The following is a 21,323-nucleotide window of genomic DNA, read 5'->3' as shown; positions in this document are numbered from 1 at the left end:
CAATAGTGGCATTGGGGCAACCAGGAAACCCAAAAGTCATTGCATTCTTTGGGTTCGGCAAGCCATAGGAGGAAGGGTAGGGGACAAAAAAGAAGAGGGTATCTTCTAATCCTCTTTAGGTCATCTAGAAATCTGCAGGCAGTACTTCTCAGACCTAGCCTTCGGACTAGAGAGAGAGAAGCTGCAGAAAGCACAGAAGAATCAGAGGGGAGAAGTTCTTTGAGGACCAGCTTGGCCTTACATTCATCAACAGCTCAGGTCCCGAACCCCTCACAGATACTGTACCCAGAGTCCAGGTGAGATACACCCAGGCAAATACACAGACTTTAAATGTGTGTCCTGTGAAGACAATATACTAAGACTACGACTAAGGGAAAAATAACCAAACTTACCAAAACGCCAGGAAGTCCTAATGGACAATAGAAAAAAAATACAGAACAGACAACAAACCTAAGTACCTATTTACCCAAGACACAGATAAAACTAAAACTAACTAAATACTTGTGCAAAGGAAGCAAAAACCTCACCAAAAAGCACTATGCTGGGGTACCTATAAAGGAAATGATGAGCAGAGCCAAAAATCAAGCTGCTAACATGAGTGGCAGCAAACTAGACCTCAGGATAAGGTGAGGGGTGGGGAGTTGCAGGTAAAACAGGCAGAGGCAAGTGAGTTTGAAGGCTATGGAATTGGATGGTATCAGATCTAAAGACCCACAGACTGAAGCCAGACAAAGAAAATATCTGATGGAATGTTTACCATGGCATGTAGATTGCATTAGCATACTTAAAGTTACATATTGCGCAAAGAGCAGAATATGTGAAAACCCACTGCAGAAGCCATAGACCAGCCTAAAAAGGTCTTACTACAGATCAGGCTAAGAGAAGCCCTCACGACAAGCTTTTTCTCACCACTCCTGATTAGGTGGAACTGAAAATGGTACACAAAAAGAGCTGAAGGTCCTACATTCTGCCTTGCCCTCTCATCTCAGATGGCAAACTGCTGTGGCTCTAGGACCTATGATAGACTGACAGCTGACAAGAGGCAGCATCAAGAAGCTTGCTTTACTGTTCTACCTACTGAGATGGATATTTAACAGCATCAGCCTCCTTTAGGACTGAAAACAGAGTCACAGTACCTTCAACATGCATGGTTACATTAATAAACAACTTCACAAATGGACAAATCCAAGGCTCGTCAGGCCTCTCTCTCAGAAACTCAACAAAGACTTTCTAGATGATGATGACATATGTGTTTGTAGCCAGTTTAAGCTGCTTCCCTTCTGTCTTGAGTGCTTAAGTAGAAAACATTTTTTCAGTAAAGCACAGAGGGAGAGAGTTGACTCATTCTTGTTAATCACAGAGACTATGTCAACAGGGTCCCAGACTCCTAAAAAAAAGGAGTTTAGGGTGTCCTGTGCTCTCCACCCACAGGTAAGTTTCACATGTCATTAAGTATGTAAAAGACTTCACTAGAGATTGAGGATATGGAAATGAAAGACTACAGAAAGATCTGCTCAGGACCTGCAGCTGGCTTCTGATTATGACGACTAACAGTGTGATGGTGTGATGTCCTCACCGGCAATTCAGTTTTGTGGTGATTTTAAAAATGTGATTGATGTTTAAATAGCTATTGCTATTTAATACCTATAAGTTGTTACTGCACCTCTTTGCTACTGTATATTGTATTTTGTTAACTATGTATTGTATTTTGTTAACTCTGAATTATCTTGCTTTTCTCTGTATTTTGTTAACTTTTAATTATCTAGCTTTTCTCTGCACTATGTAGTCTGAATTATGTAGTTTACACTTTGTACTATGGAGCTTTTCTCCCCGGGCCTCCACTGAAAATGGGCTCTTTGAGCCCAGTGGACCTCCCCAGTCACAAACTGGAAATAAATAAAATAAATAATGTTTAGCTCTTGAGATGCAAGCCCCTGTTTGAAATTACCTGAATAACTCTTCTTAAATGAACCCTGCTGGCCCAAACGGGTTGGGGGCACCCAAGCAGGGGAGTCCTTGGTACAAAACTATTGACAGTCTGTAAAATACTAAAAGGTCATTTGTATTTTACAGTCTTGAGGAGTAGCAAGTGACTGGGCAACTCCTTAGAACAACAATGGTTTGTTTCAGGTTAATCATCTGGGAGCTTTCATTGTAAAAACACAAGGTATTTCCCAAAGTCAGTAACATGCCTGTTCCTCTATCTTCAACCTCAACCCTGTCAGAGAACAGATGCACACTCAGGTCCTTCCAGCACAGAAACAGCTCATAATCTGCAAGGATCAAGTGCTTAGCTGATCGCCAAGCTTATCTTTTGGACAAGATCAACCTTTTCTTCTGGAGGGTGTCCTTCTGATGATGCTACAATTAACTACCTGTGAGGCTGCATCTAGGACCGCCCATGCTGGTTTCTCACCTGGGGTGAACTCAATGGCTACTATAGACAAAAACTGTCTCCTTAGAGTGCCTTTGAGTGGGAAGATTAAATTTCTAGCTTTTAAGCATTTTTTTTTGGATCACGCTTCTCCATGAAAAAAATAAAGGCAATGACTATGAGGGTCTTGGGTTGCAACATGGCAGGTTACATGGATACTTGTGCAGATGTTTAGGCATATGAATGCAAAACATCAACCAGCAACACCAAGGACATTGATCTGAACTACTGTTATACAAAGTAAAAACTAGGAAGATGGGGAGTACACATTTTATTTTATTTTTTATTTTACATTTGTTGACCGGGAAAGTCCGACTGGGCACATGTCCATTTTCAGCAAAAGTTCCAATAGTACATAGTAGGTTACAACAATGTTTGACAGCTAACATACGATTGTAGTTATGCACTAAATACCCAGGGAAGAAAAAAAAGTTACATTAGTATGTACAATAACAATTATAAAGAGAAAAACAAAGCATCATATAGTTAGTATACACAGGTAAGAAAAAGTTACATTAGGATGTACAGTGAACAATTATTATAAGAAACAAACCTACAAGTAGTTAGTTTCAGGGGGAGAGTAGATGGCTTGAGGCCTAGGAGGATAGTAATTTCACTGAGGAGGTTGAGGGGGAGCTATGGGTTAGTCTGGATTAGAACATTTACATCTCTGTGCATCATAAGAGGTAAAAATACATTCCTGTAAGCAGCAGATTCCAATTTTTTGACACATGACCATATGTAGAGATGATATACCTACAAAAATGTCCATCCTTAATGTTAGCTCTCCCTTTTACGGGGAACAGGGAGCTGTCTGAGCAAGATCATTACTCAGTTATTTCCTTGGCAAAAAGTAAACATGCACAGAAAAGACTGCAAAGATTAAAAACAAACGTGACAGATCTTACAATGGCATACAACATTGTATTATGTTAAAAAAAAGATTAGAAAAGAAGTTATGAACGCACTGTAACGTTCCATCTGTGCTGTCCATTTTCATTCTTCCTCAACTGTTAGGATTTGGATCCGAATCTCAGATTCAACTCAGATGTTACTAAAGCTCGCGGTAACCCAAAAAAGCTCTCAAGCTTTTCCCTTGCCCATAAAGCATCAGCCCCTAACATACCTCAGATCTTGTTTGCTGATTTTCAAAAAGTAATATCTGTCAATGCATCCGCGGTGGTGCAGCGGTAGCGTTGTTGCCTCACAGCAAGAGGTTCACCCATTCGATTCTCGGCTGGAGTGCAGGGAGTGACTTCTGTGTGGAGTCTGCATGTCCTCCCCGTGGTTGAGTGGGCGGTCGAAACACATGCGTAAATGGGCATGCCTTCGTTGAAGGTTGAACGTCGAGCTGGCACGTCGGCGTTCGTGAAAATCTACTGCCAATCATTTGCGGACCGGAGTTCCACTGTGGCAACCCCTAACCGGGAAAATCCGAAAGACAACAACATCTGTCAATGTACATGGATATAGACACATGAATCCATATAAATCCTACAGAAGGAACTATATCTGGAGCTCAACATAAAGGGCAGTGGTGTCCTTACAATATCTCATTCTTCCAGATGTCAGTTGTGAAAAGGGTTGGGGGTTTGGTGGATAGGAAGCTGAGGAAGAATGAAAATGGACAACAGAGACAGAACATTATGGTTAGTACATAACTTATGATGATGTCAATTTTCATTCTATCCTCAACTGTTGAGACAGGGTCCCCAGCTACATAAAATCCCAGTTGGACTCTCTAAGGATGGATATTCCTGAGCACAGCTGAGCCAAAGGCTGCTCTACCCCTAGAGATCAGATCTAGTTTGTAATGAGTGATTAAGGTATGAGGATTGGCCCCGGTTGTAGCCGCACATCTATTGTTCATAGAAGCCCCAGACAGAAACACTGAAGATGGGCTATTACAGGTTTGGGTAAGTTTAGACCCAACTTGCTACAGATAAAAAAAAAAAAAATACAATCCATCAGCCATCTGGCTAGGCTACTTTTGTAACTGGTTTGCCCAATTTCAAATTTGCAAAGGATATGAACAATTGATCAATCTTCCTGATTTCTTTTGTCCTATGTAAGCAAAAATGCAATTATCTGTGAACATCCAATAAATGCAACATATATTCACCTTTGCTTGCAAATTTAGGAAAGAATGGCAATTTTAATGGATTGATTGATATTGAATTCAGACACCATCTTGGGAAGGAAAGACAGACTGGTACATAATGTAACTCTATCCTTACGAAAGATCAAGAAGAAAGGTTTCGATGATAATGCTAAGTTCTGAAATTCTTCTGGCAGGGGTAATGGCCTATAAAAAGATAGTTTTCCAGGTCAGAAACTTAAGATCACATTTAGGTGCTGCTTCAAAGGGCAATCAATTAAGGCCTGCAGTACCAAGTTCAGATCCCATGGTAGAGAAGGATATTTATACGTGGGTCTCAACAGAAGAGTACCTCTCAAGAATGCTTTACAAAGTTTATAAGAGGCCACAAAAAAACTTTCAAACAAAATATGAAAATTGGTTATTGCTGCTAATTGAACTTTAATGGTAGAGGAACTCACCCCTTCATTAAGGATTAATGCCAAAAATTCATGCATGTTATGTATCGGAGCTGAACAGGGATCAATGTGTTTTTGTTGTGCCCAGTAAACAAACCTTTTCCACTTATTTGTATAAAGCTTTCTTGTAGATGGTTTATAGGAAGATAACAAGATATGATGGACAGGGGAAGAGAGCATCCGTTGTCTGGCTATTAATGGAACTGGAGAAGCCACTCTGTTAGCTTGATATCCAGATGAACGATATTGGTCGGATGTGACAGGAGGTCTGGAATTGGATCCAAAATCCAAAGTTGGCAAAGTAGATGAAGTCATAGGAAGGGGAACCAAATCTGATGAGGCCAGTAACTTACAATGAAGACGACTTTGCTCTTCAACCTGGTAGCTTTCCACAGAAATTTCAGAATCGGGGGAACTGGTGGGTAAGCATAAAGCAGACCGGGGGGGGGTCAGCTGTGAAGTACAGCGCCCTTCTTGCCCGAGGGGGGATTAGGGAAAAATAGCTGCTGCATTTGTTGTTTGGGGAGAAGAAAAAAGATTGCAGCAAGGCTGGCATCATTGACAGAAAATAATTTCTGTCACTTTTATGTTGGACTACTCATGAGATAGAAAACTGGACCTGCACAATTTGTCTGCTATCATACTGGACTTCCTCGGAATGTGCATTGCTATGAAAAACCAGTTGGATTAGACTGCCCACTGCCACATACTGAATGCTTCTCGACACAAGGGGTAAGATCTGGTCCCCCCTTGTTTACTGATGTGCCAAACTACTGACATATTGTCTGCTTGAATCATAACTGTCCTTAAAGGGAGAAAGTGCTGGAAGGCCTGCAATGCTAAGAGCACTGCTCTCATCTCTAGGGCACTGATATGCAAGTTGGCCTCTTCGAGGGGGGGGGGGGGAAGCAATTGCCTTGGACTGTTTTCCCCAGGAAATGCCCCCCCCCCAAATATAGGAAGTGTCCGTGATCACTATGGCCTTAGGTTGAGGAAGAATGAAAGGATGGCCTTGTAGAACCTGATCTGACAATCCACCACCAAACGTATATCTTGCATACATGAATGACTGTTATTTTCTGCTGACATGCGCTGGTAAAGAATTGGCCACTGCATTGCTAACATTCATGGAGAATTCTCATATGAAATCTTGCTAGAGGGACCAAGCTTATGACAACTGACATTGACCCCAAGGCTTGAAGGATTAATAGACTGAAAATTTGGTATTGTGAATTATTTTCCTGACCTGGAATCTGATGGTCTGTACTCTTGAGACAGGAAGAAAAGCTGTCACCGATATGTGTTGAAGGCTGCTCCTATGAATTACAAGGTCTGAGTTGGTTGTAGCAGAGACTCATTATAACTCACAGTTATCCCCAGATGAGAACAAATCTGAAGTACCTGATCAGTTGCCCTTGTTAGCAAATGCCTGGTGAGGATGGTAATGAGCCAGTTGTCTAGATATGGAAACAAGTGGAATCCTTGCAGTCACAGATGAGCTGCCACCACAGCCATGCATTTGATAAACACCCTGGGGAATGTGGCAAGGCCAAATGGCAGTGCTCTGACCTGGTAGCGACTGGCTCCCAGCTGGAAGCGTAAATACCTTCTGGATTTGTCTTTTCATCTTTATCATGGTACACATCTTGAATATCTATGGAAAACATCCAGTCGTCCTTGTCTAGGAAGGGTAAAATGGACTGAACTGTGATCATTCAGAACTCTGCATGTTGAAGTGGTTTGTTTAAAATGCTGAGATCCAAAATTGGTCTCCAGTGCCCTGTTTTATTACAGGTTCATAGGTGTGTACTAGGCTAATGGCCCTGGAGCCTTTACAAGCCTAGCCCATAGGATTACCCTGGCATTGTGCCACCCAACCTTAGTTCCTAGTGCCTCTGTCAAGTAGAGCCACTGGAGTGATCCCCGGCGTGAATTTTCTATTCCCCCTCCACTCATCAACATTTCTCTTGAAGAGGGCCAGTGAGGTGCTCTACATGACATGTACGGGAAGTCTATTCCATAGCATGGGCAGTCTCTGGGTTATAAACCTGTCCCTCTAGCATGTTCTGTTGATTGTGGTAATGAAGTTGAAGTTGAGGTTGAGGTCTCAGAAGGCGTGTGGTGCGGAGGGATTTCTTTAGATGTAGCATTTCTAACAGAGCTGGGTCAGACATGGCTTTGTAAATCAAGCAGAGACCGAGAACAGCTGGAGTTTTTGAATCTGTCCATACAGGACAAGTGTTTAAGGCCTAAGATCCTCTTTGTGAGGTACTTTTGCGGCCTCTCCAGTTGTTGCAGGTGTCTAGTGAGGTACATGCCAAATGGGACATTGTACTCGATGATAGGCCTAATGAGGGAAGAGTAGAGGGAGACAATTACCTCTTTCTTCCTGGATGCAAAACCTTTAGTAATGAGATGTGCCACATAGAAGGACTTTCTGACCACAGTGGCAATGTGGTGGTCAAAAGAGAGGGTGCTGTTAGCCTGTGTTCCCAGATCTCTTATAATGCCTTCTGTGTTCAGTGGACTACCATCAATGTGGTAATTCAAGGGAACCAGGCTTTTCTCAAAGGGGATGAAGACATTTTATTTGGCATTGAGCTTAAGGCCATGGTTCTGACACCAGTCGTTGGTTTCATTGAAGTCTTTCTGCAGGATGTCAACATCGCTTGGGGAGTTACTAATAGCTCCCAACTTGCAATCATCTGCGAACTTTGTCAGCCAGAGACCCTTTGTGTTGGCCTGGACTTCTGAGAAGCAGATGCCAAACAGGAGAGGACCTAGGACCGAACCCTGTGGGACTCCACTCGTGACTGGTCGGCAGTCTGACTTTGAGTCAGCTACCTTCATACTGTGGGTTCTGTGAGCCAGTTTGCAACCCACCTAGTGATACAGGGGTTGATGTCTAGCTTAGCAAGTTTTTCTATGATTCCTGAGTGGGGAAAGGTATCAAAGGCCTTGGCCAGATCAAGGTAGGCTCTATGAACGTCCCTTACCTTCATCCACAGATCTGGTGAGTGACTCAAAGAAGTTGACCAAGTTGAGCAGGCATGATCTACCCTTCACAAAACAAAACTGTGTAGGATCCACAGTTTGGAGATTCCCTATATCCTTGTTTATTAGGTCCATGATGATGTGTTCCATAGCTTTGCATATCAGACTCGTCAGGCTAATGGGGCGATAGTTCCTGGGGTCTGTAGTCACTCCCCCTTTGTGGAGAGGAATGACTGTAGCAGTGCACCATTTGGTAGGGACAAAGCCTGAGATGAGGCTGTGATTGAGCAGGGCACACATGTGAGGTGCCAGCTCACTCTGTAGTTCATGTAGAACACAGCCAAAGATACTGTCAGGTCCCATAGAAGCTGTATTCTTGGCCTTGGACAGTTCTGTTTTAACCTGTGCAGCAGTAATACTGGGTGCCTGGTAATCTACTGGTATTGTGATTGGTCCTTTGGGGTGGGGGTAAAGTTAGCACTGAATCTGTCAGCCATACGTTTGCAATATCTGTTGGCTCGGTATAGGAGGTACCATTGTGCAGTAGCTCAGAGCAAATCTGGGTATTGTCATGGAGATTCTTTACATAACTATAGAAGGTCTTGTGGTTGTCTTTACTATCTGCTGCAATTCTGTTTTCATAGCTAGCTTTAGAGGATTTGATGAGGGATCTCAACCTTTTGTTGAGGCTGGTAAGAGAGTTTTTCCAGTCTTGGGACTTCACACTTTATTCTGCATCAGTTTCCTCCTCCTGTTGTAGAGTTTGTTTATGGCAGGGGACCACCAGATTATCTTCCTTTTTATTTTTTTTTTTGAGGAGAGAGTCTTAATTCTATTGGGTATGGCAAGATCCATGCATTTGTATACGTGTTCGTACAGTGCATTGGTGTATGATTCGGCAGTCATGCAACTATTCTCCATTTGCATGGGTGCCGTGAAGTTAGCCACCTCTGTTTTTAGGAGCCCAAAGTTAGCTTTGGAGAAGTTTTTCATGGTGGTTACCTTTGCTGGGGGGATTGGAGGGATGTGGATTTCCAAGGTGATTAGCTTGTGATCGGATCTAACCAGGGAAGAGCTGACTATTGGTGTAGAGCAACGGTCACCCTTGTTAGTAATGACCAGGTCAAGGATGTTGCTACCTCTAGTGGGGGTAAGAACAAGCTGGTCCAGGGCATTGGAATTAATGAATTTCAGAAAGTGCAAGTTCTTCGGCACTAAAAAGAACCTTGAGTAAGTTCTGGATTCTATCTGGTCTGATGCCTCTTGGATGACTCTTCTTCTAGCAGCTTTTGTATTTCTAGTGCTGTTGCTTTCCTCTAACTGGGTAGAGCATCAGGAATTTTGTAAAGAGTTGGAGGTGGAAGGGGAAAAGGGAATTATATAGCCTCTGGAAATAATCATCTGCACCCAAGTATTTCTTGTTATATCTAGCCAGGCTCTCTGGTGCAGGGATAGTTAACCCCTGACTGCCACCAGAGGTAGACAGTTGGGCCTCCTTTCAGGAGTCCTGGTAGAGTCAAACAAATAGAATCTCTGGACCTCTGGTTTTGTGAGCCTCCTCTACCGAGGGGGTGGCATCATTCATTACAGTCCTCCCCCTCTACCCCTAGGGAACTTTCTCCACTTGTGTCCTGGAAAGGACCCTGGGAATTCCTGAGCCACATGTTTCTACGAATCAACAAGGTGGTTGGAAAGCATCTTTCAGGGGTTGAAAAATGTATGCTCACTGCAGTCTTTCCATCCTTCTCACACCTGGATAATATGACTTTTTGGCCAAACAGTGAACTGCCGTTAAAGGGTGCATTGACGAATGAGGACTTGGATGCACTTATGTGATTTTGCAGATCCTTTCAAGCATGTATCCTAATGGACATGCCTGAACCCAAGGCCCTTGAGGCACCTTTGGCAGCATGCAGCATGCAGCATGCAAATAAGCCTCATGGATGAATTTGAAATGGATCGAAGGGTTGTCAGCTGAAGTGCCACAGATGACTAGGCTTCGACAGTAATGGTCTCTGAAAGGGAGTTTGAAAGTTTTTGATCAAATCCATTTGTAACCTAGCAAAATGTGCCAGATAGTTAACCGACCTAAGAGCAAAGGTCGCTGATGCATAGACACACTTCCCAAGCCTGTCCACCACCCTAGACTCCATGTTAAGGAGATGAACAGAGGAACACTGCTCAGCAAGTTCCTTCTTGGTGGCTGCCTCCACAACTATGACTTTCATGGGTACCCTCTTACTTCAAAATTCCTTCCCGCCGGGTGAACCCGGGGTTGGGAGGGTGGCTTAATGGTTAAGGTGTTTGCCTTACAAACACAAGGTACAGGGTTTGAATCTCACAGGGGATAATTGGCTAGGCTTAAAATGGCTTACAAGGGCAATTAGCCTAGAACTAACATATGAACCTATGACCCACAATCTGATCTGGCCTCATACAGATTGGCTTAACTGAGTCAGGTTTCTTCCACTCCCACAGACTAAATCAATGAGCTAGTCGGTGGGCTGTGTAACCCAAGAGGTAGACTGGCCAGCTCCAAAGGGCTCCAGAAATATGGATTCATCCAGTGAAAGGTTTCTGGAGATCCAACCACCTCTCTGCTTCAGGATCTTAAGGAAGTCTCCAAAATGAAATGTCTTCTCGAGGTGATCATGGGGACCCTTTTCCCTTATTGAAATCAGTATCTTCAGTGACTGATTGTTGTGGGGAGTCCAAGTGTCTCCTCTTGCACTTTCTCTTCCTAAGGACTTCCTTGGTGGGATGCTCCAATGAACTGTCAGAAGAGACTGTGAAACCCTGCTGGGTAATCTTAGGGTATTGAGCTGGCTGTCCCTGTGATGTAGAATGATGTGGCTCCGAGACCAGACACATCTGAAAACTAGACTGCAGATCCGAGGGGGCTGGATCCGTCTGTCCTATCGGAGCAGAAAATACCCTCTTCACTACATGAAAGGCAGATCATTCTGGAGAGAAAGATGACCCTGGCCCCAAGAAGGCAAACTTCTGGACCACTGTCTGCCACTGCCTGTAAGAAATCTCTCAGAGGAGGAAGTCAGAGCCGAGCTATCCAGTGCCGAAGCATCAAGGTGCAGAGACACTCCAAAACCAGAGTTGACTCCAACCCCTAAGATCTGACAAGGAAGCTTCAGCTCCGACAGTCATCCAGATATGACTATGCTGGAGCTGGTGCACTCAAGAGTTAGCTTTGGATCCAAAAATAAAGTTATCTTCGGATCCAAGCCAGATGGACCTGGAAAGTTTGGATCCAGGGACTCTGAAGCAACCAGAGGAAATCAGAGAAGGAGCAAAAAGTGGTGGTGTGGTAGATGGATGGGCCTTCTGAACAGAGCGTTAGGAGCCAATACAACACCCATCTGAATCTGTGCCGAGAGAAACTTCCTCATCATTCTGTCCAATCTTCCTCAAACGTATGGACGAATGGGCAGAGGCAGGGAAAGGTGATTTGGATCGACTCCTTTCCAAAAGGGGAGGGGATTCTAGAAGGCACAGGATCAGAAGGGAAATACCTGGTCCCTGGAGGAATTATCAGATCTGAAATAGTCGGATCCGTTGGTTTCTTAGTCAGATCTAAGGACATAGGATCCATCGACTTTTTTCTTATTTTGATCCAAAGTAGCGGAACTTTGAGAGGCTTTCAGATCCGATCTTGATCTTTTCCGTCAATAGCTCCAAAGATAGAGTTGAGGAAGTAGAAGGCTTAGGAGGTCACGTTAAAGACTCCTTAGATTTTCTTTTGGGGGACTCAGCCCCAGAAATAGCTTCCCCAAATGAAGATGGCAATAAACCTTTTAGAGTGAGTTTGTTTTTTCTATCTACAAGAGCCCTGGGATTAGAGTTCTTACTTACAGAACACTCCTTCTGTATATGTTGAGGACCCAAACAATAAACACACAAGAGTATGAGTGTCTGAAAGAGGCAATTTGTGCCCACATTTCAGATACTTTTTGAAGCCTGAAGGTCCTTCTGACATATCAGCTACTAAGAGAAAAAAATTAAAAAAGAAAAATTTTTTTAAGCTAAGGGAAGGAAAAGAAAATACCAACAATGGTAAAAGTTACACTAGCATGTAAGAAAGACAGAAGGAAATGGAAACATACTACCAACAATGGTAAGGAAGAACTAGAAGTGTAACGAGGGTAAGGGAGTATATATATAAAAAGGGATATATGGCAGATTTAAGAGAAAAAAACTGCACTTATCTTAACAGAAACTTGAGAGCTAAGGCTGACCCATGTATTTTCACAAAAAGCGGCAAACGATACTCGAAGTATGTTGGGGTTGGTGCATTATGGGAAGGGAGAAGCTTGAGAGCTTTTTGGTTACCACGAGCTTTAATAATGGCAGAGCTGGATCCGAGGTACTGATCCAAACCCCAACAGCTGAGGATAGAATGAAAACTGACAACATAAGATCTGTTTTTAATAATCAAGTAATTAGAAGTTATGTACTCACCATAACGTTCCATCTGAGTAGGTGTATTCATTTGTCTGCAACCTGTGGGTTATGGATCCGATATCGGATCCGAACCGGCATGGTTTTCCAGCTATGGATCCAAGCTCTCAGCTCCTCCCCTCACCCATAATGCCCTGCTCTACCCTCATGACCTCAGATCGAGTTTGCCAAAGCAACCATACCCTAAAAAGGGTAACAAGGAATATGCAGGAAACTGAAAGGCCAGGGGGATAGGAGGGCGGGATGGTTGCAGACAAATGAATACACCTACTCAGATGGAACGTTATGGTGAGTACATAACTTCTAAATCTGAAGTAGGATATTCATTTGTCTGCAACCTGTGGGACAGAGTCCCCAGCTACCTGAATCTTGGGCGGCCATCATGGAAGGATATTCGAGCACCTGAGCCAAAGGATGCTCTACCCCTAGATGCAAGATCCAACTTATAGTGAGAAATAAATGTATGAGATGAAGCCCACGTGGCTGCTGCACAAATATCATCTAGAGGAATCCTAGCCTTGAAGGCTGCCGAGGTAGATACTGACCGGGTTGAATGGGCATGAACACCCCCCGGTGCGGGCCTTCCTGACGCTTGATAAGCCAATAAAATGCACTGTGAAATCCAGCGGGACAGAGAAACTTTAGAAATTGGCTTGCCCAAATTAATTGAATTTTGCAAAGGAAATAAACAGCTGGTCGGATTGCCTATGACCAGCTGTCCTGTTGAGATAAAATCTAAGTTGCCTGTGAACATCTAGTGAGTGTAGCTTATATTCACCTTTGTTTTCATACTTAGGGAAGAAAACAGGGAGGTTAATGGATTGATTGATGTTTGCTTCAGAAGCGATTTTAGGAAGGAAGGACGGGTTGGTCCTGAGGGAGACACGGTCCGGATGAAATACCAAGTAAGGAGGTTTAGCTGATAAAGCTTGAAGTTCAGAAACTCTCTTGGCTGAAGTAATGGCTACCAAAAAGGCTGTCTTGTAGGACAAGAATTTAAGATCCACCGTGGCAAGGGCTCGAAGGGGAGCGGTCAAGGCCTGTAGAACCAAAGAAAGGTCCCAAGGAGGAACTGCTTGCTTTATAGGGGGCCTGAGAAGGAAAGTACCTTTAAGAAATGTTTTGCACAATTTGGCTGACATAAGAGGATTAGACTCTTGACCAATGTGATAGTGAGAAATTGCCGCCAGTTGAACTTTGACTGTGGAACTGCTGGCACCATCATTAAAGAGAGGTTAGAAAGTCAAGCACTACAGGAGAGGAACCGTGAAGGGATTTAGACCTTGCCGCTCCGCCCACACAGAGAAACGTTTCCATTTGCTTCGGTAAACCTTTCTAGTGGATGGTTTATGAGCCGCCACCAAAATAGCCTTAACCGGTGAAGAAATACCGGGAGTCCTTATCAAGAGTGGAACTGGAGCAGCCAAGCGGTCAGCTTCAGGTTGTCCAGGTTCGGAGGAGGAATGCAGGATGGATGGGATATCAGATCCGGAATGGGATCTAGAATCCAAGGAGGATTCACCGAGTGAGACCTTAGAAAGGGGAACCAGATCTGTCGAGGCCAGAAAGGAGCAATGAGAATCATTCTGCAACCCACCCGAGAGGCTTTCTGAAGAACTTGCAGCATCAGAGGCAAGGGTGGATAGGCATACAGAAGACCGGGTGGCCAAGCATGCACCAGAGCGTCTCTTGGGGTACCTCCGGGAGGAGGTATTAGAGCGAAAAACTGTCGCACTTGGTGTTTGAGGGAGAAGCAAAGAGATCGCATGAAGGGTTCCCCACCGTGCGAATATGCGTTCCGCTACTTGACAATTGAGAGACCACTCGTAAGGGGTCAGAATGGTGCGACTGAGCTTGTCCGCTAGGATGTTGGACCGACCGGAATGTGCGTTGCTATGAAAGCGATTGGTGGAGATTGCCCATTCCCAAACTCTCATGGCCTCTCGACAAAGAGGGTATGACCTTGTTCCCCCTTGCTTGTTGATGTACCAGACAACAGACATATTGTCCGATTGAATCGCAATTGTTCCCAAGGGAAGAAAGTCCTGAAGTGCTAGCAACGCTAAGAGCACTGCTCTCATCTCTAGAACATTGATATGCAGTAAGGTCTCTGAATCGTTCCACGTGCCTTGGACTGTCCGGCCCATAGTGCCCCCACCCGAGGCGGGAGGCGTCCGTGGTCACCGTGGCGAGAGGGGAGAAGCACAAAATGGGCGACCTGTGGAGATCCGGGGAGTGGAGCCACCACAAGAGGGACCGCTTGCAAGCCTTGCTGATCGCTATGGGATGATGCATGGGGAGAGCAAGGTATGACCACTGTACTAAGGCGTCCACTGTAGAATGCATATTGAGCCTGGCAAGAGGAAGAAGTGCTATAGCGCCATGGACCCTAGAGCCCTCAGGACCAACTCCGCTGGAACAGAACTTGAATGGAGAATGGCCCACCTGGAGCTGCAGATTTAGAACTCTGTCCGCAGTGAGGAAGGCTCGTAAACTCCTTGTGTCTAGTCTGGCCCCTATGAAATCTAAGAGCTGCGTGGGTGCCAGGTTGGACTTGTTTGTATTTATTGTGATGCCCAGGAATGGAGCAAGATGGAGAAAGGAGTCTCGCGCCAAGAGAAGTAGATGCCTTGTTGGAGCGGTAAGGAGCCAGTCGTCCAGGTAGGGAAAGACCTGCACCCCCTGAAGCCTCAGGTGGGCCGCTACCACTGCTAGTACTTTGATAAACACCCTGGGGCTGTGGTGAGACCAAAGGGAAGGACCCGGAACTGGTAGTGACTGGCTCCCAGCCGGAAGTGGAGAAACCTCCTGGAGCGCCTGTCCATCAGGATGTGGTAGTACGCGTCCTTGAGATCTATCGAGCACATCCAGTGATCTTCTCCCAGAAGGGGAGAATAGATTGCAGAGTGACCATTCGAATTTTTCTTTGGGGACTGCCAGATTCAAGAGAGAGGTCTAGGATTGGTCTTAGTTCCCCGTCTTTTTGGCACTAAAAGAATCTGAGTAGAACCCTGATCCGATCTGGTCTGGGGAACGGGCTGGATGGCTCTTTTCTTTAGCAGATGGCCAATTTCTGCCAAAGCGGCCTCCCTTGACCGGGTGGTACGTCTGGGAGGGACTTCATCTTTGGAAGGTGAAGGAAAGGAATGCGATATCCCTGGATATGATTTGGAGAACCCAGCGGTCCGATGTTATGGACTCCCATGCCGCTAGGTGCCCGAACGTCCCCGACTGCCTCCAGAGTAGAGCAGTCGGGCAACCCTCAGGGTTGCTGCGCGCCGTTCAGAGAAAGGTTCCCTGGACCCGAAGTTTCTGGGAGCCCCTCTGCCTCTAGGGCGGCGTCCTCCCTGTCCTCCTCTGCCACGGAAGGACTGGTTGTCCGAGCAGGCTGGGACTGCTGCGACTTCGAACCACATCTTCTTCTGACCCTTTTGGTTCCTAGAATAGGGCCTCTGGGGTGCAGAGAAGCGGATTCGACGGCAGACAGCGTCTTCCGTCCTTCTCGCTCTGGGTCAACGTCTCGAACGGTCTTGCCAAACAGAGCAGAACCATCAAAGGCGTTAAGCGCCTTGAAGGGCTCAGAAAAATGCAGTGACGGAGCCAGGCCTGGCGTCTAGTGACCAGTCCTGTCCCGCAGCTCTAGCGCCTCCGTAGCATGGGAGAGTAGCCGCATAGAAGTATTTGTGACTGACCTAAGAGTGGCCATTTTGGTGGAGTGCAGAACTCTGTCCTCCTCCGAAATGGACTCAGGGGATGCAGCGTACTCCTTAATAAGGTCTCGCTGCATCCGAATAACATGTGCCAAATAGTTCAGCGCCCTTACCGAGAAGGTCGCCGAACTGAACATCCGCTTCCCCAAGCGGTCCATCATCCGAGACTCCTTGCTCGGTGGGTGGACTGAGGACTCTCCTGAGCCAGTTCCCTCTTTGTGGCGCCGCCATCAACATGGCATCTACAGGAGGCCCCTTACTCCAATGGGTCCTGTCGGAGGGGACTAAGGATTCTATCAGGTCTTTTGGGAATTGGCTCCACGGTGTCCGGTTCCTTCCACGCCCTGGTGGTAATAAGGTCCACCAGGGGTCGGCAGGGGGACACCCAAGAGGTAGACGGGCCCGTTTCAATGCCTCCAAGAACACGGACTCGTCCGAGGAAGACTTGGGGCAGACCACCCCCTATACGGAGCATTTCCATGATGTCTCCGAAGGAGACATCCTCGGGGTGACCGTGGGGAGCCTTCCCTTCCTCCAAGTCCGTGTCTTCAGTGAGAGACTGGGAGTCAATGTGCCTCCTTTGCGCGTATGCTTGAGGGGCCTCCTCTGGGGGCTGTCAGAGGAGTCCTCGGCAGCAATTTGCTCCATGGGAGCAACTTGGGGCACAGAAGCGGGCTGTCCCAGGGGCCGGATGGTGGAAGCCTGGCCCAGTGCAGAGGAGCGGGGCGGAGCCGAAGCAAGTGCCGGGGTCCGGAGACCCTCAACAGAGCCCTCTCCACTACATCAAAAGCGAAGGGAGCCGACCTCGACCAAAGGATCCGACAATCGGCTCCCCCTCGGATCCGAAGAGTGGATCGGAGCCGGCACTGAAGCGCTCGGATCCGAAGGGACAGTGCGCTCCGACACAGACGGCGCCGAAGGAGCACTGATCCCCGGATCCGGCTCGGATCCAGGCTCCGAGATCGGGTCCGGCACTCGAGGGCAGGGTCGGAACCGGTACCAAGTACTATCGGCTCCGACCTCCCCGCCCGGCTGCTCGGCTCCAGTTGCTCGAACCCGGATGGCGGGTCGGAGAAGGAGCAATAGGCTTAAAAGGGTGTTGAGCTCCCCGGGGAGGCAAGAGCACTCCCATCTGCATCTGGGCCTGGATGAACCTTCTCATCATCCGGTCCAGATCAGCATCCAGGCTATGGGTAGATCTCGGCGAGGCTACCGAGGTAGGCCTGGAATGCCTCCTCGATAGCCTCGACGGAGATCGGGTCTCCTCCTCCTCAGGACCCGGTGAGAAGCACACAGGGGACCGGAGCCGAAGGAGGAGACCGAACCGACGGAGCCGGGAGAAGCCGCTTGGCTGGCGGGGCCGAAACAGAGGTCTCGGCCCGCCAGGTGCTTCTCCCTCCGGTCCCTTTTAGATGCATCCCTCTCCTCTCCAGAAGCGGGAGTTTGAGTCCCAGGAGCAGGAGGGGTGCCACAGGGGAACAACTGCAGCCGCAGGAGTCCCGAAGGAGCGGAGGTCGGAGCCGAGTCCGGTAAAAGACCCGCCAGGACCAGCTTGGACCTCCGCTCCTCAGTGCCCTGGGGTTGAACCCTGCACAAATGGAACAACCAGATGTGAGGTGTTCAACCCCAAGACACTTAACACACCGAGTGTGGCCATCAGCCGGTGAGAGCTTATGGCCACACTCGGAGCATTTTGAAAATATAGACTTAGGCTGTTCAGCCATAATCTATAAACCCAAAGTTACAGAAAAGTAACTTAAACAACAAAAGAAAGCACACAGGCCTACACACACACTCTACGTACAGCGAGGGGAGGGAATAAAAATTATTACTGTAACTTAAAACAAACTTAAAACAGTCTATATTAACGGGAAACCTACTACTTTCACACAAAAATTGTTAAAGAAACAAAAAATTCTCTGTTTTTACACAAGAAAATAGTCTACTTAGCTGAGAGCTATGTATCCACATCCAGTTACCAGCGCGGCAAACAAGATCTGAGGTCATGAGGGTAGAGCAGGGCATTATGGGTGAGGGGAGGAGCTGAGAGCTTGGATCCATAGCTGGAAAACCATGCCGGTTCGGATCCGATATCGGATCCATAACCCACAGGTTGCAGACAAATGAATATCCTACTTCAGATCTTGTTTTAATGCATTTCAAGAAAACCTGAAAGCAACCCACTGCAAAGGTCACTTTCTCTCAGTGACCTGAAAAATTCTCTACTTCTCCAAACCATTATCTAATCTTCCTTTAAATGGGACATTGATAACTGGATGGGTGTGAAGATGACTGGCCTAGCCTTCCTTGAGAGGGGTAATACAGTCTAAGGTGTTAACTGGCAAGGCATAGGGATTCCAACACTCAGTAGCCCTAATAATCCTATGACTTCTATGATTACAACAATCCACATTACATGCATGTTGTAATAGATATCAGAATGGTGCACCTACCAGATTTTGTATTCAGATTCTGAAGCTGCTGATCAAGATATTCTTGCCGTTTTGTCAGTGTGCTCAGCCACTTTCTACGCAACTGTTCCAAATCTTTATCCTACAAGATCAGGACAAAGCACAACATGCTTTTAAGTCAGAAATTGCACTACAACACTTTCAAGCAATCAACACGTTGCTTAGTTACATCATCATTATTTATTCAATTCACATGTTCTTTCAATATTCTACATAAGAGGTAATGATTACGCCTGTAAACATTGACTGTAAGCAAATTCCATTTTAAAATGAACCATGCACAAAGGTATTATAAAATGCAGAATAGACATATTACTGCTCCTACATTGTCAACAGCTCTCCTTCTTACAAAAAGTCATGACTAACCTTCTTTCCTTAAAATCTTAGGTAGGTGTATCTGCAAATTATGTGTCTGACAAAATTATTACATTTTCACTTGAAGCCTTCATGTTACAGAAAGATAAAAGCCTGAGTATGCTGCAAGTGACCAGAATTCAAATAGAGTCTGGGGTGCCTGTAGGATCTGTTCAGTGAGGACAGGAGTAAGCAGATGCTGCTGGCTTGACCATAATGAAGGAGGGAGGCAGCTCTAGACTGCCACAAGGGTGACACCTAGCAAGAGCACTAGGTGGTACTTTATGGAGTTTAAACATGCCAAACTACTATCTCATAGTGCATATGCTACCCCTTGGGGGAAGGCAGGCTGCTCCTGAGAACCAGTAAGCTGTCTTTACCACCTGACACTCAACGAGGAAAGGAAGGACTATCAGGACTCCCAGACAGCAACAAATGGGCTACAGAATTCTCACCTAGCCCAGTTTCCATTTTGTCTAGCAAGCACTGAATAAACACAGGTATTCTGTTTATTTGCACAGACAGAATGCCAGACTGTAAAAATGCAACAGAAGATTAAACTTTTTTAATGAAAATGAAATCCAGGACTAGCTAAAAAAAAAAAGAAGAGAGAAAAACGGACAAAAGACATTTCACCTAGTAATGGCAAACTCGCTGATGTCATACAATAGGTGGGAAAGTGGTTGGGATGAGTGGAGAAATGGGTGGGGAGAGGTAGAGATGTGGTTTGCACAAGAGGCATGTTTTTGGTCTGTTTTTCACCATATAGAAAGGTAGAAACCCTAATTCCTACTGGTATTTAGATTTTGTGCTAATTAAATGTCCAGATTTTTAGCTAGATGTTCCTGTTTTTCAACCTTTGTTTGTAGTTTCAACGTCTGCAGGTTAAGAGGCACGCACTGCAACCATAAATATAAAAGATATACACATACTCAAAACCAAATCTATATGGACTGCATAAAAAAGACAATGCAAATGCATCAATGACATTTTTTATAAATTAATTTCATAATTTAACTCATTAACACCTATGTGGTGTGGAATGTCACACCTATAATAGCATATACACATCTTGAAACCAGAACAATTTCTAAAAAATTAATTTAAAAAGCATAAGATAAACAAATGTAATTATTTTGTATGCAATAAGAGCTATTGGAACTGTACAGATACCAATTTTACCAGAATGAAGTATTCATTAATGTGATAATAATCAGATAAATACAGTAATACAATGTAATGCACATAAACCCCAAATTATACTTTTTTCTAAACTTTAACTGTCATATATTAAAAACTATACAGTCTACACATGTAATTGTTAAAACATTTTTGATAACTAGACATATGCTTTCACATGACAAGAAATTCCTCTACACGTGTATGCCTACTGAGATAATTAAAGACAGATGGAAAAAAAAAAAGTTATGCACTCACCATAACGTTGCATCTGTGTTTTCCATTTTCATTCTTCCTCAACTGATGCGTCTAAGATACAATATGCATGCGACTTGGCCACTTCTTCCACATCCTCAGATCCAAACTCTCAATCTCCTCCCTTTATCCATAATGCCCCACCAGCCTAGCATACTTCAGATCGAGTCTGCTGCCTATAGAAGACAGTGGACAATACTTTAAGAGAACTCAAAAAGGTATAGAATAAAAAGGAATTGGAACTCAAACAAGGAACAGCAGTCCCCAAAATGATACATTTAGGCCTCTCCAGAAGCAAAGGGAAGAGGGTTAGGAGGGAAGACAGTTGAAGAAGAAAGAAAATTAACAACACAGATGTAACTTTATGGCAGGTACATAACTTTTTTATCTGATGTTGTCATTTTCATTCATTCCTCAGCTGATGGGACAGAGTTCCCAGCTAGATGAACCTTGGGTGGTCCTCGTGGAAGGATAGAGAGTACTCCAAAGCAAAAGTCAGCTCTCTTCCAAGAAACTAAATTTGTAATGAGCAATAAATGCATGAGCACTGGACCAAGTGGCAGCTGCACAAATGTCATGTATGGAAGCACTTGACCAAAAAGCTGAGAAAACAGCCATAGATCTCGAGGAATGATCTAGGAGGCTTAGGCAAAGACAGCCTTCTTTTACTACAGACAAAAGAGATGTGAACGGTTAACCATTTGGCAAATGTAACCTTGGAAACTGACTTGTCCAATCTGTTAGGTGAAAAAGATACAAAACTGTTCAGTCTTCCGAAATCTTTGATTCAATGGTGATAAAACTGAAGCTGTCTATGCACATCCAAAAGATGGAACATGTACTCTACCTTATTTGAAAAATTTAGAAAGAAATCTGGGATGTTAGTGACCTGGTTGA

General features: G+C 45.2%; 1 protein-coding gene across 1 annotated transcript in view; it reads right to left on the bottom strand.

The window, feature by feature from the left end:
• KIF13B (kinesin family member 13B) overlaps window positions 1-21,323 on the bottom strand; it is a gene marked incomplete in the record, with an annotated part of 3,953,176 nt that overhangs the window by 1,399,006 nt on the left and 2,532,847 nt on the right. The window contains 1 exon segment of the mRNA XM_044062707.1: window positions 18,621-18,720. Within this exon segment, the coding sequence (XP_043918642.1) occupies window positions 18,621-18,720 (100 nt within the window).

Source organism: Protopterus annectens, chromosome 2.part1 (assembly GCF_019279795.1).
Source record: "Protopterus annectens isolate FY-2018-M chromosome 2.part1, PAN1.0, whole genome shotgun sequence".
Taxonomy (NCBI): Eukaryota; Metazoa; Chordata; order Ceratodontiformes; family Protopteridae; genus Protopterus; species Protopterus annectens.
Note: the sequence above shows the minus strand (reverse complement) of the source record. Positions and strands in the feature narration are given on the sequence as shown.